This window comes from Calonectris borealis, chromosome 8 (genome assembly GCF_964195595.1).
Source record: "Calonectris borealis chromosome 8, bCalBor7.hap1.2, whole genome shotgun sequence".
NCBI classification, from domain to species: domain Eukaryota; kingdom Metazoa; phylum Chordata; class Aves; order Procellariiformes; family Procellariidae; genus Calonectris; species Calonectris borealis.
The window spans coordinates 24389019-24404114 of record NC_134319.1 but is presented as its reverse complement, the minus strand read 5'-3'; the positions used below and the strand labels follow the sequence as shown (position 1 = coordinate 24404114).

Sequence of the window (15096 nt, the reverse complement as noted above, 5' to 3'; positions counted from 1 at the left end):
CCTAAAGTTTAGGTTATTCAGTGAAAACCAAATAAAAAATTGAGTTGAAAAAACACTGTTTTATATATAATGAAGTCACATTCACTTGCAGACGGGATGTTTTAGAAAAGTGTTTGAATCATTGGAAATCTTTACTGTGATCTTATTTTGAGTTTTTATTTTATACTCAGAACGCATTAGTTTTGGGTTTCATATGAGTGTTGGTGGCTTTTTTTTTTCTTCAACCATAACAGTTGGTAATCTCTGGCAGTTGGTAATGCGTAAACTTTCTCTGATTCTTTCCTGTTGCAAATGTCTGTCTTGCATATCTGTGTTTCTAGCAAATGATTAATATAGCAATCAGAACTTTCATGTTCTAATTTTAGTTGCGTCTTAGCCTAGATACTTCAGATTTCAACAGACTTGTGTATTTGTTTCTTATAGAAAGTAAATGAAAATTGAAAACATGGTACAGTAAAGTATTTTTTCCACAACATGTAATGAATGGAAACATTACAATTGTTGCTGTGATAGCTTTCTTGAATGTTGTCGTTATTTCTGGTTTGTGACAATTTCCTCTCAGGTTTATAAATATATTGCATGCTAACATGATGATTTTGCACAGTTCTTTCATTTGAATCCTACGTGAGAACCCCTTGCATATAAAAAACACTAACACAGGACAATCAAGTAGATTTTTAGAAGAACCCAATACTTTTCAGAGTCTCCAATAGCAGCCAAAATTGCTTCGCATCTCCCTCATCCTTGATTTATTGTCATTATCTTGCAAAGTAAACTGTTCCGCTAAATTTTCTCTGGCAGTAGCTGACCTTCAAAGGCAATTTTTCTCACTTGTACTGGTGTTTGCACGTTATTTCTTATTTCCTCTCTCCTTTTGTTTATTGCACTTAAATTCTGGAAGTTTGTGGTACATATAGAAAATTAATATGTTAATTTCTGCCAAAAGTGCCTATGTGAATGACCTGTTTTGGTTAAGTGAGCACAAAACTGAAGTGAATTGTTTTAAGCGGAAACCCAGGATTTTGTTTGCATTGTCCATATGAGAGTTGGTGAAAAACAAAGCCCCACATTTTGCAAATAGATATAAACTCCTATCGGGTACAACAGCTTCTGTATTGGTGCAAATACTGCAAGCAATTTGAACAGTATTGGGCTCACAAAAGTAAAGGTGAAAAATAACTAAAAGCCTGAATCATGTCAAATTCTAATACTTCATTGAGATTGATTAACTACGGTTAACTGTGACAGTGCCTGCTTCCCCCTGCCAAAGAATTTGGGAATAAATGATAGATTTTGAGATGAGGCTGATCATCAGATGATGCTCACAGAGTACTTTTCTACTGATAATGACAGACTGTATTTTTGCAAAATGGTTTCTTCTGTCTGCAGCTGATAAGGATGGCACTTCAACGTTTGTGGGAAAATTAATAACTGCACCAATTGGGTTTTAAAGAGTAATTTCTGAGATAACACAGCACCTGGTAGATGAGTGAGAAGCCATGTTCCAGTTGCAGGAGGTGCTTGTAGAGTCACATGGAGACAGAGAGAAGGGTAAAGGAGATGCGTCAAAACAGCAAACAGAAGTGCGAACAGTGACGAAGCTTTATGTGCCTGTATGATTTGCAACTTGATATCTAGTTTAGACGATAGGAATACATTTCCCACTCTTCATAGGTGGCCAAGCAATATCACAGGAGCTGTATGTGGCTCATGGACAGTTTAAGTGTGGCTTGCTATTTGCTGTGCTGTGCTTCGCAGGTGTGTCAGGTAGACTGATAACAGGGAGAGGGAGTGGAAGGAGTCTAGCTCTTGGGCATACTAAACAGCTAATCGTTAAAACTTCAGTCTAGAAGTTTCGCTATTCCTGGAGGAGAAGAGTCTTTTGTGCAAAAGAAAAGTCTGTTTCTGAATGGAAAGAACTGTAGTACTAAATTTCTAGTCCTGATTCCCCCCGTATTTGAGTAACATCCAGTCATCAGGTCTATTATGTGCAGTATGTGGATTCCCTATACTGGGTGAAAAAAGGTAAAATACAGTCAGGGATATGCTGAAGGATGCCTTGGAAGGATGTCACAAAGTGATAAATAGGCTTCAGAAGGGATTTGACAGTACTATTGCATATTAAGCCTCTGCTTAACGTTGGTTTTGGAGAAAATATTTTGGATCAATTATTGCTTTTAATTGTAAGGGCCGATCCAATTACTGTGTCAGGTCTCCAGGCTGACCTGTATGTCTCCAGATGTTTTAAGTCTTGCTTGACATGGATACTTCCATACCTTCTTCCAGGTATTTACTCTTTTATTTGAAATCAGATTTGCAAGTTATTGAAGCTGTAACACTGTAAATCTGATCTTCAGTAAGAGTGCTTGTAAACTATATTTATAGAGTCCTGTGCTGAGAATTACTTCAATTTCCTATGAGTCTCGTGGCTTACATGGGAAAATCCCAGGGTCTCATTGAAGACACATGCATACGTATGCAAGAGCTGAAGGTCACTGCACTTCCTGATTCATGGACATACTTATACTGTGTCTGAAGAGAAAGCTCCCCTTGAGAACTAAAAGGGAAAAACTGTAAATAAGTGCTGGGATTAGACTGAATCCAATATTTATGGCAATGCAAAGTTACTTATGTGATTTAGTCCCATTAAGTTTAATGGAATTATTAACTGCTAAGTATTTTAAATAAGATTTCTCAGTCTGGATGTAAATTAAATATGACCTTGTACTTCAGCTTCCAAAGTACATGCAGAGAGTTCGGTGTTTTATGTCTAAACATTAACTTTTCATAATATTCCTTTGATGCTGAATTTAGTACAACTCTTAAAGTCATCAACTAATTGAACATTAAAATATTCTTAGTTATTGCTATCATCTTTGGAGGCTGCAGTACTCAGAAAATTTCAGGAAGCAGTTTTCCTAATTGCTTAATTCTAAACAAATAAATAAATTTGTTATCCATTAGATGCCTGTTAATGACATAAATTTGACTCCATTGTAATTGCAGAAATATACTGAAAATGACATAAGAAGCTGTTGTCTTGCTGAAATAAAGCAAACTGAAGAGAAATACACTGAAACACTGGAATCAATAGAGAAAGTAAGAGACTACTTATAGAATTGTTACTTACGTGTTTTTGTAACAGTCTAGAAAATATAACGACATAGTCGATGTATATATATTTTTTTTTCCCTTGCAGTTTTTCATGGTGCCATTGAAAAGGTTTCTGTCAGCATCAGAATTTGATACTGTTTTCATCAACATTCCTGTAAGTAATTGCATATTTACTGAACAGATATAAGGTTCGTAGCTGGTTATGATATATTTGTGATGTATGTTACTGCACAAAATGATTATATGAAATATGGTGCACAATGCATTTATGTAGATATTAGGACAGTTGATGAAAAAGGATGTGCACGCTATTTCATTTTTTTTCCGCTTGAGGGAATAGGATGAGAGAAATAGAATTATCATGTCAGATATAAACTGGAGATCTTTGACCTATAGAAGCTAATAATTTATAGAGGATGGGTTATCTTCTAATATATGCTGGCATTTTAGTGATGGTACAAAGTTGTGCCTGTTAAGCTGCCTACCACTGTATGCTGAGTGGTGCTTTCATTAGTATTTCTATAGCTACTCTGCAAATCCTTGTATCTACCCTGGCTCTGTCATCATTGAAGACATTTTAAAGTTAAGATAACACACAGTTTTGGATTCAGAATCTGGTGCTGGAAAGGGTATGGAAATTCTCTGTGAAGTATCTCAGAGATCTCCTTATTTGACTGAAATCTTAAAGGTTTCTGTGATTATTACTTTGTTCCATTTATTTTTGGCCTAATCGTAATAGTATGACAATTTATGTATATTTTAGTGGATGTAAGTATTCAGCAGATGTCTTTATCTCTCTTTAAAGGGAGACATCAGACATGGTCTGAAGCCTCTCTCAACACAGACAAATGAAAGGAATGTTCTTTTATGAGGCATGCTGTAAAGAAAGGGTCCCCAGAATGTGGCGCATGGGCCACGTGAAACCTTTATTGTCTGTAAAAGATCACATCTGTTTTGGCCACCTCTGGCGTGTCCCACAAGCTCTCAGGGCTGTAGGAGGAGGTCTTGGGGATTTTTTTTATTCTGTGGGAACCTGCTCTGTAAGAATGTTTTAGTTGCTGTTCCAGCACCATCCTGACAGAAGGTAAATTACGACAGTTATTACACTGATGATACCTGACACCTTGCCATATTTGTCCCGCTATTAAAGTTTTCATCCTGAATCTCAATTGCTGTAATTTCCTTCTCTTTGAATATTAGTCCAAAATACTGCCACAGATATCAGTAACCTACTTGTCTTCTTGAAGTATGTCAGCTGCCCATAGAGATCCCTTTGCCTTTGAAAACAAATTTATATTCTCTCCTACATTAATGTTTCTTATTCATTGCAATAAGGCCCTGGATGTGCCCTACCTAAGTTACTGTAAACCTCTTTCTTAAGGCTCTGTGCGCCCAGGCACGTTGACTTATGTGCATTGAAAGACGTGAAGCCGGCCAACGTGGAACACTGCACAGGGTTATAAAAAGGGCTTACACGCTGTAAGCACTGAGAGGTCAGCCTACTAACTACTTGTTAAAGAAATGTAAGAGGATCAGATAAAAGGAGTAAAAAGAACAAAACCTGTTTATTTGAAACTAGGAAGGCATGTAGTAAACTGTTATATTTAGGTTGTTTTACTTTGCTTTTCATTATCAGCATTCAGTATTTTGCTGTTACAAGATGGTGCTTATTTCTGACTCCAGTAACATTTCATAGGCACCCAAAAACATTAAAAGAAATATAGGGCTTCCCTAAGCCAAAAATATGTGCAAACGCTTTGTCTGCTCAGACCTTGTCTCTGTGGCAGTTCCTCAGCAGGAAGGCTGGAGGGCAGTGGAAGCTTGTTTTAAACTAAAAATAGCTGTTACACAGAGCTGTACAGCAAACTGATGTGGAGAGCAAGAGCAGCGTTATCAGAAGAGGATGGATTTGCCTCTGTTAAAGGGTTGTGGTGAAGGACCGGTGCTTTAGGGTGATGCTATATTCCTTATATAGACTCTGAAAGATGCTTGCCGGAAAAAATCATCTGCCGATGTCAAAATATATTTTATTTTTAAGAAAAAAGCCCCCACCAACCAACCCAAACTACTCACCAGTCTAAAGAGAGTGCCTTTCATTAGGGCTCAGATTTCAAAGTTCTGTCCTACAAAATGTATGTATGGCTCTACATTTGTGTGTGTATATGTGTACATAGATGTCTATGTATATATTATGTACATATATATGCATTTGTACGTACATCTGTGTACGTATATATGTGTGCACACATATACAGATGCATTTGTATGTACATCTATGCATGCATTTGAATTGAGATGTATATATGGACATACAGAGGGAAAGAGAGATGGGAGTACATGTAACAGAAACTGAAGTTGGAACTTTAATTAACTTCTAATGATGTTAACATCAGTTTAATTTAAAATTTGACTTTGAATTGGAGATGGAAGCTCAAAAAGACATTTTGTCCCCTTAGCATTAAGCTGTTTTTCAGCAGTGTTGCTTAGTTAAGTCCTTGTGCACTCCTGAGAAAATATGCTCCTGGAATGTATTAATCGGGAAGCGTTTCTATAATAACGTCTTTGTCTGCTGCAACTTAAGATTCTGAGGTTATGGCCAAACAATCGCTAGCAACTGAATTTGATCTGTTTTAAGTTTTTGCTCCCTCACCTGTGATGTGATGATTGACCTTGTGTGTACTCTTAGTTTTCATCAGTGTGAAGTGAAATGTTTTTACTTAGTTCACAACTCAGTATTGCATATTATTTTTGTAGTATATCGTTTGCTGCATCAAACCATCTTCAATGGCTTTTTTTTAAACAGTCCTCTATTTTTCATTGCCGTGGTCTGTACACTGCTTACAGTCAGTTATCCTGATTTCAAAACTTTTTAACCTATTTTGACTTAATTTCTTCTGAATTCTCTGACAGTATCCATACAGTATTAAGGCTGATGTAATCTCCTGTAGTTGCTTACAGATTTTTGTATAATAATGAACACGAAAGGTGAGTTGCTACTATACTCAGGGAGCAAATCCTTCTGCAATATTCTTGCCATTCTCTCAGCCATTAGTTGCCTGCTGTATTGGCAAACTCATTATGATTGCAGTTAACTTAGCACTAGAACATCACTAATTGACCAATGTAATGTACAAAACTAATTTTTCACAGCTCAGGGACATGAATCATTACTTTATCTTGTCACTAAAGCATTTACTTGACTTGCTTAATTTTAAAATTATCATTATAAAATGAAGATGAATTAACAGTGCACGTTCCAAGCTAGAATAAATTAGTCTCTAATAGGTAGTTCTTGGAGTTTAGTTTTTCTTGTTGCACTATATGGAAGATGTGGCAAACCTTAAAATTAGGTTCTACTCTGAAGTGATCTGTTTTCCAATTTATTGAAATTAATGGATCTAACATGAAATAATTTATTTTTATATTCAAAGCTCTAAGTCATTCTGTTTTTAAAAACCTTTCCCCATCCTCATTATTGTTTTTAAGGATCTGGTGAAGATTCACAGGAATCTAACACAGGACATCAATGATTCCATTGTTAACAAAAATGATCAGAACCTACATCAAATTTTTATTAACTACAAGGAAAGGTAAGATTTATGCACTCTTACTAATTGTGATAATCTATGCTCAATTTGGTACTGTATTTTACCATATTTTTGTTTGATGAATGTCTCTGAAACAGGATTGAATTCAATATCCGTATACTTATTAAGCTAGTATTTGGTGTTTTGAGCCTGGAAGTCAAAATGCAACCTATTGCTATATGAGCCCTCCCTCTTTTTACCCCCATTTTTTTGGCAATATTGTTACAGGTAGCATTTTGAACACAACTTAAATAACTTATTTTGCACAGCATTTTTTTTTTCCATGCAAATAATCCCAGGTATTTTATATCACGTACTTGTATTGTTTAACAGATAAAATGTTATAAAAGGGGAAGAAGGGGCAAAATAAGGGAAGGATATATATTAAGGCTATTCCAGGTTAAAGAAAACAGAAGAGGTCATAACTTGAAGGAAGAGAAAGCAGGTGCAAAAGAGAAGAGAGAAGAGACTAGGATCTCACCCTACCCTGCAGTCAAAGGTGTGACAGCAAAGCAAACACGCTCTATCTTCAAACTGTGAAAAACAGCCAAGCTGATAACAGGATAGCTGTGGCAGCATGCTATGCCCTGTAGGCTAATTGCCAATTTTTTTACCCACCTTTTCAGATGGTTTTTTCTGCCAGCACTGAACAGCTGTTGGACTGTATAGATGAACTTATATGCCTGTGGTACTTAGCTGAAAAACACTTGTACTGTGGGTTACAGTGCTGACCTACCTTGAAGTAACCCTTGGGTTGTGGTTAAAAATTAGTTTCTCCTGGGACCGGAGTGGGAAAGACCTGTGGGAGCTAATTGGATTTGCTTGAGGGTGATGGGGAAGGAGGATCGTTGCAGTAATAACAGGCTTGTGAGAAATTGGACAGCAGCATCTGGAAAATGTTAGACAGGAGAGTTGTTTTCTGAGGGAGGAGGGTGTCCCAGGCTACCCATAAACAGTCTTGCCTTCAGAGACCCTCTGTCTCAGCTTTTATGTTGGAGCAGGACAGTTATTTCCCAGGCTGTTAGAATTTCTGCTGCTGTAGGAGGGAATTAGGGGACAAGAAGTTGTTCTGGAAAATGCTTACTTTTCAAAAATAGTTCTGAAATTGTGCTAAAAGGGAACAAAGGACACTGAGAAGAAACCTCAAGTTTATATTACACAAAAAGGAAACAGATGGAGGTAGACTCAGTGTAGTGATTAAAAGTAATCAGAAGTGGTAGGTGTTAAATCAGTATCACTTTAATTGTGAAAAAAGAATGGTAAAGATTTGAAGCACACAGAAGGAATCACCTCCAGAAATACATGAAAAGGTGAAAGGAAACAGCACTTTTTGCAATGGGACTAGCAGAAAGAAGCAGTCCGAACAGGGTCAAGAAACTTCTGTCATAAAACCAGGCTCCTTCAAGAAGCATTGCTGCCCTTGACAACTACTGAAAACTTCTTCAGTTTTCATACACTATTACTTTGATCTGAGAGCTCACAGAATATAACTTGGTAGAAAGTGTTGGAGCTGGATCAGTTTGGGTAACCTACAAGTTCTTTAAAGGATAGCTGTAATTAATTCTGTTAAGCTTGTGTTACAGAACTTAGTCATTACAACCTTGGAATTGTAAATACTACAGACCGTTGTTCTGTTAAACAGCAGTTACGCTGCTTTTTGATGAGTCCTATATTTATCAGAACATATACATGTGAATATTAAAGGAAATTGCAATGATTATACAGCATTTTGAAGGTAGATCAAAATTGTATTCTCCTGAATATTATTCTTTGAGTTCATGCTGCCTATTGAAGTCTGTGGCTAAATCCTATCCTTCCTTATTTAGGCACTGCTCCTTTTGAAAGGAGGATTGTTAACAATATATTTGTGAAGAATGATCAAGGATTTTTCTTAAATAAGCAAATGTTCCTTTTATTCTTTATCTCTTGCTTTGATTTAGATTGGTTATTTATGGACAGTACTGCAGTCAAGTGGAGATAGCGATATCATGCTTAGACAACATCTCTAAGACAAAAGAAGATGTTAAATTGAAGTTAGAGGTATCAGTATTTTTTAACATGTATATATATAAAAACCACATGTTTCTATGAATATGCCCTGCTTTCATCCAATTCAAAAACTTTATGATGAAAAACTAGCTGGACTGATACCTGAATGCGTTTCTCTTCCTTTTCATTTTTTTGGAGCCTCTGGTCAAATGAATATGTGAGCTGTTGGCGGTACATATCCTGGCATTGAAGTGAATGCAGTTTTGACACTGGTGTCAGTAGGGTTAGGGTTTTTTCCGGGAAGTCATCATCAACGATACCCTTCTGTTTATTGTGACATCTCAGCCGAGAACACAGAATTGCAGAATCACTCAGGTTGGGAGGGACCTCTAGGCTGAACAAGCCCTGGTCCCACAGCCTCATATGGCTTGCTGGTTCCTTTCCAGCAGAGCTGCTCCCTAGCTGGTCTGCCCTCAGGGTTAGTGTGTCCCTGGTTAGTGCATACCAGGTGAAGGACTTTGCCTTCGTCCTTGTTGCCTTCATGTGAGGTTCCTGTTGGACATGCCCTGAAGAGTGTCACCTGCACCTCCAATCTGGTGTTGTCTGCAGACTTGCTGTGGGTGTCCTCTGTCTTTTCCTGCAGATCATTGCTAAAGATATTAAATGGGAGGGGTCCCTGGATAGACCCCTGAGGAGCTCTACTTGCAACTGTCCCTCGGGTAGTGTAGGAAACATTAGTCGCTGCTCTTTTTGAGCCTCATGATCTAGCCAGGTTTTTCATACACCTAGTAGTTCATTCATCTGGAACATAGCATCCCAACCTGGATATCAGGATGCTGTGGGAGATGGTGTTGAAAGCCTTGGAAAAGTCTAGGTAGACTCTCCCCACCCATTCAGAGATCTAGCCATTTCATTGGGGAAAGCAGTCAAGTAGGTCAAGCATTGATTTACCTGTGGTAAATGCTGGATATTCCCAGTCACCTTCTTCATGTGCCCAGAAATGGCTTCCAAGAAGACTTGCTCCATAATTTTTGCGGGGGCTGAAGGGAGAGTGACTGGCCTGTAGTTTCCAAGATTACCTTTTCCTTTTTTTGAAGATAGGTGTAATATTTGCTGCCTTTGCTGTGCTGCCTTCACTTTTTTTTTTAACTTCAATAGAATGCCTAATTTCTGTAGTTTCCGTGATATTTATTCTACTCTTTCTCATGCTGTTGAAATATGTAAGAACAAGTGTCTAGACCTAATCTTTTTTTGCTTAGCTATTATTGCCGTATCAGCTGTTTTCCTTCGTTTTGTTGATATTCTTTATCTCAAGCTTAATATAGTTGCTTGGCCCATATATCACTGAATTTTCATATATATCACTTGAACATTTTTATTTTCTAACTCTCTTGACTTACTCTTTCTTCTGCTTTGAACTAGGAATGTTCCAAGAGGGCCAATAATGGGAAATTTACATTGCGGGATCTTTTAGTGGTTCCAATGCAGAGGGTGCTAAAATATCACCTATTGCTCCAGGTATTTTATTTTTGAAGTTTAAGGGGGCTGAGAGCAAAACTGTGATTGTTTATCATCAGTGGATTGTAAGAGTGAGAGCTAAAAGTCTTTATCAAGGGGAGGTGATTGACATTTCCATAGATTTGAGGCTGATTTGCTACAAAATAAAATCCAGTCAAGTGCGGGTTTTCTTACAGAGATCATTCCTCAGAGCTGAAGCATATCGGGGAAAAAAGAATAAAATACAATTGTTTCCTCAGCATCTGCACCTTTCATTCTTGGTATGTTTAAAATGGATAGTAGTACCAAACTATAATCTTGGTACTTTGAAATGTGAACCATTACCCCCCCAAAAGAAGAAGCTGGACCATACTTACAGCATACTTTTAAGATGTTTCATTGCTGTCATAAATTACAATAAAGCCGTATTTATTTTGAAATGCTTCTTGTTATAACCCACAAAGCGTTAGCTTTTGCAGTTAGTCCTGTAATAAGGGTGGAGAGTCTTATAAATTTAATTTGATAGCTGTGCCAGGAGACTCATTAGTTCAGCTGCAAAGAAATATATTACTATATTAGACTGTCAACCCTGCTGATGCTTGTAAAATGTCATTTTAAAAAGATCTACTACTTGTATGTGAAGCATAATTTTGACTCTGCAGAGCAACATTCTGTAATACTAAATTTTTGGAAATATTTCTATGAATCATCAATATTTTGATCAATGGAAAATTGGAAAAACCAAAATGAATGGTACAACTGCTTTTTAAAAAAACTTACGAGATCCGAGTCATGATTTTATAATCAACCTGTATATTATGAAAAGATGATAGTCAATATGTCACTGCGCTTTAATGTGTGACACTATAGTATGCATCGTACAAGAAAGAAATGATAGACTTTGAAAGGAAAAAATCCAGTAAATTGTTGGAATTGTAATGTGAAGTATAAATACTTATTTCCTAGGATTTTAGCAAGTTATTATGTTAGCTGAAATGTATAATTCTCTTTTCAAATTATAAAGAAGAAATAACCTGTTTTCCCAAGAGGTTACTTTTTCACTTCATAAAAACCAAAAAAGCCCCTTTATTTTCCATATGGGAAGTGGCTAAAAAAATTCTTTAAACATTTACATTTGATTTAAATGAAATGTCTTCTGAGTTAGCTTTATCTTAGGCGTAATGAGACAGTGACTTCTTTTAAGCAGTTGCACAGTTTAGCTGAGATTTTATTGCCAGCATACATCCCTCTCTGCAGACAAGTGCATGCTTTGGAATGGGATGATATACTGTATAGTAATGTGCAAATGAACTCAAGTGTTTGCCTGTGCTTTCAGCATGCACATGCAGTAATGATCTGATTGGCAAGTTTTAAGTGCTAGACAGACCAAATTAGCTTCTAATGATGGTTCATTATCAGCTAAAGTCAGCGTTTAGGCTATATAGCAATCATTCTTAAACACTTGCCAATTACCTGTTTGCAGTAGTCCCCACTCGGTTATAGGCTGCTCACTATGGGGATGAAAATGTGAATTCTTGGGTTGTGTTTTCTTGTTTTGGCTTTTTTCTTTTTTTTTTTGGGGGGGTGTGGATGAGCAATGACAACTTCAGTTTATAAACTGACAGACAGTGGGTGAAAAGTTTTAACTGCTCTGTCCACAGGAGCTAGTAAAGCACACTACTGATCCCGTGGAGAAGGCAAATCTAAAACTGGCACTTGATGCGATGAAGGTAAGTATTCATGGCAATGAAGTATTTATGTCTTTGTTGGCAGTTAAAATGGTAGCTCAGAACTATGTTTCCTGAAGGAGATGATGTTCTTCACAGCAGGTCAAACATGTTTTCACAGGTCACTGTGAGCTTTACGAGTATGTCAGTGCAAGTATATAGTTGAAGGCTTTGCTCAAGTCTGGGAAGCAAGTTCAGTGGTTTTCTGAAGTGGAGGGTTTATGAAATGGAACTTCCTTATTTCAGTTTACTTCTGCATCAATTTGCTGTCATACAATGAGATGAAAAACAGGTGTTTCAATAATGTTGGTCTCACTTCCCAACTTTAGGAATATTTCTGCCACAGTAAGTCAATTCTAATCAAGGTTGGTAGTTTCCCAGTGAGATGAAGACCATTATCTTTACAAGACTTCTTTTCTGTCATCTTAATATTATCTTTGTGGCTTTACCATTGAAAGCAGTCTTTCTGGAGGTAGAGTATCTGTCACTGTACATTCACCTGCAAGCGGTACAAACAAATGCTTTATAGAATAGCTGTACTGCCTTATGTATAAGGTAATATATTATGCGTTCCTCTGCACAGCTTCAGAAATGAGGTACAGTTCTGCTTTAGTTGACTTCATGGCATGAACTGTGACATTCATGTGCTGGAATTGTGAAATTTTTTCTATCCTTTGTGGGGAAAGGGGGAAAGAAGCCAACACGGCATAGGTCATATCTCCTTCTGTTGTAGTCTGTATGGTCCATGGAAGATGCTGAAGTCAGACTAAGTTAGTTTTGGGTCACAAAGCTGCCTCATATTATGTGACTGTCTGCTTTGAATGCCTGCAATACAGACCAGCTCACAAATGGGATTTTTGTGCCCCCTTTTTGTCATGCGTTTTTGTGCAGTGAATGTGGAGAGAGCCACCATGATAATCTCCCACGGTGATATGCCTGAAGTGGGATGGCACAGTGTTGCTTCCATGTGGTGGCAAGCCATGCATCCTGGCTGCTGCAAATTGGCTAGGAAAATAACCCTGGAATTTACTTTCCCCACCCCCCTTTTTCTTTCCCATTTGCTGGCTTGCTTCATTGTTTTTGGTGGCTGTTGGACTGCAAATAAAAGACCAATTAAGAAATCTCTTGCCAGAGTGGCTGTGACAGTTATGTGCTGGCTGGCAGGACATAACCAGCCAATTAACCCCACCCCCCAAAAAAAACCTCAAAACCCAACCCAGGTATGAGCATATCTCCTTAAAGTTGCAGCATTGTTTCCTTCCCAATTTACTGTATCCTCTTAAAATAGTCCCTGCCAGTGTAGTAAAAGTAACCGTGCAGCATCGGTATGCAGCATCTAAAAACCCTGGTGTGTCTGCTCGAAAACAAAATGTCTTTGGAAAAACTGCCAGCAAAGTGGCACTGCCCCCAAGAAAGAAAATTCTAGGAAGGATTATGCTGTCAGATTTCTTTGAGCAGCAAGAAAAGAGGTTATTTAATTTCTACAGTAACCCTTTTAAGACTGATGTGAATGTATCCTGCACAGATTAATTTGCGAAGCTAGCATAATGATTGTAGCTATTCTTAGACTCTGATTAAAAATGTCTTAGGAAGAAGATGTATCTTTATCCCACCCTCTAAATTTGTGACCATATTGAAGGGATACTGTAAAAGCAAGTTGTGAAGATCAGAATGCCTTTTCCAAATGCTGCTCTCAGCATCCCTGACCTTAAATTACCACTCCTGCTCACTCCTATCTCTAGCCATAAACAGAGAAGCCCCAGCAAATTGTCGCTATTACTCAAGCATGTTCAGGGCATTTTAAAGGTTTTAGTGAAATGTGTAGAGTACCTGTTCTTTCTGGTAAAGGGGACAATGATGATCTCAACTTGCAACTTCAGGTAGTATATCGCATTAAAAGCCCCTTTAAAAATCTGCTGTGTAATGGCTTCTCTGTGCTGTGCAACAGTAAGAGCAAGATCCTGCTACTGGGGCAGTAGCTTCTTCTCTCCTAATAAGCACCCAGGCTTATGATACGTTGACACCTTACATGCTGCTTTTGAGCTGCCTTACATACGTTTTCTACTATATGCTCTACTTACCTTCTGTCTTATTCTCAGATATTGGATGTTGTCGACTGCTTTTTTGGACCATAAGTGTGCTGCATAAATTACATTTCCATCTTTAATCTTGAAAATAAGACATAAACAAAATTCAGAAAAAATCAGCTGTTTTTTACAATTTATTACATGTTTCCCTCTTTCTTGCTACTAAATTTGTGTTTCAATAGACATGATGAAGAAAGTTGCAAATCTGATTGAAGATATGCAGAGGCTTTTTTCCTTCTTTATTTAGGCATACATTTTGGTAATTCTTGAACATTAAAGATAATTTTTTTTACAAAAATGACTAAATATGCAGATAAGTCAGACAAAATTAGAAATAAATTTGCCAAAATCATGTAATAAAGTGGTCTGTTACGGAAAAGTGGGTTTTTTCCCCTCCCTTTTTCTGTTGATGCTCTAGGACTTGGCTCAATATGTAAATGAAGTGAAGAGAGATAATGAAACACTCCGTGAAATTAGACAGTTTCAACTATCAATAGAGAATTTGGTATGTGATATTTTTCATTTATACAGTTTTTAAATCACTTTTGATCAAATATATTGATGGATGTATTTCTTCCCTATTTCATATGAGATTATAGTACTCTTGGTTATATTTAAGTATAAGTATGCTTTGCTTGGTCTAGAGTGACACAAATATTTAAGTACAGAAATCTCTGCTATTTTGGGCATCTGTCTGTAGTTAAATATATTGGCATAGTTAAAGGTTTGTATTTGTATAAGTGACTCAGGTGTTTTTGTAATGGGAAAAATTTTCCCATTTGAAGACAAAAATGGAATGTACCGATTCTTTATTGTATTTATTTTAGATGATAGTGAGGAAAAGATGTTGTTTTCAGGCCTGGTAAGTCCTTTTTTGGGGTAAAAGGAGTGAGTGGTCTAACATCTAAATGTGTCATCGTCTTGACACTTTTGCTGTATTGAATCGTACGTATTACTTCTGTTTCAGAATCATTCCCTCTTACAGTATGGAAGACCTCAAGGTGATGGGGAAATAAGGATAACTACGTTAGACAAACGTGCGAGGCAAGACAGGTGATGGCATGATTTCTGATGCTTGCTATTAAAAAGCCTGTA

At 37.2% G+C, this 15096-nt stretch overlaps 1 protein-coding gene across 3 annotated transcripts in view; it reads left to right on the top strand.

The window, feature by feature from the left end:
* The window catches only part of VAV3 (vav guanine nucleotide exchange factor 3), a 179273-nt gene that overhangs the window by 75674 nt on the left and 88503 nt on the right, over nt 1-15096 (top strand). For 2 of the 3 annotated variants that reach the window (XM_075156466.1, XM_075156464.1), the window contains exons 6-14: nt 3007-3099; nt 3200-3268; nt 6601-6704; nt 8642-8741; nt 10113-10208; nt 10385-10468; nt 11849-11917; nt 14420-14506; nt 14969-15054. In XM_075156466.1, coding sequence (XP_075012567.1) covers nt 3007-3099; nt 3200-3268; nt 6601-6704; nt 8642-8741; nt 10113-10208; nt 10385-10468; nt 11849-11917; nt 14420-14506; nt 14969-15054 — 788 coding nt within the window. The remainder of the gene's footprint in view (nt 1-3006; nt 3100-3199; nt 3269-6600; nt 6705-8641; nt 8742-10112; nt 10209-10384; nt 10469-11848; nt 11918-14419; nt 14507-14968; nt 15055-15096) is intronic. The other variant, XM_075156465.1, reaches the window with a different exon arrangement.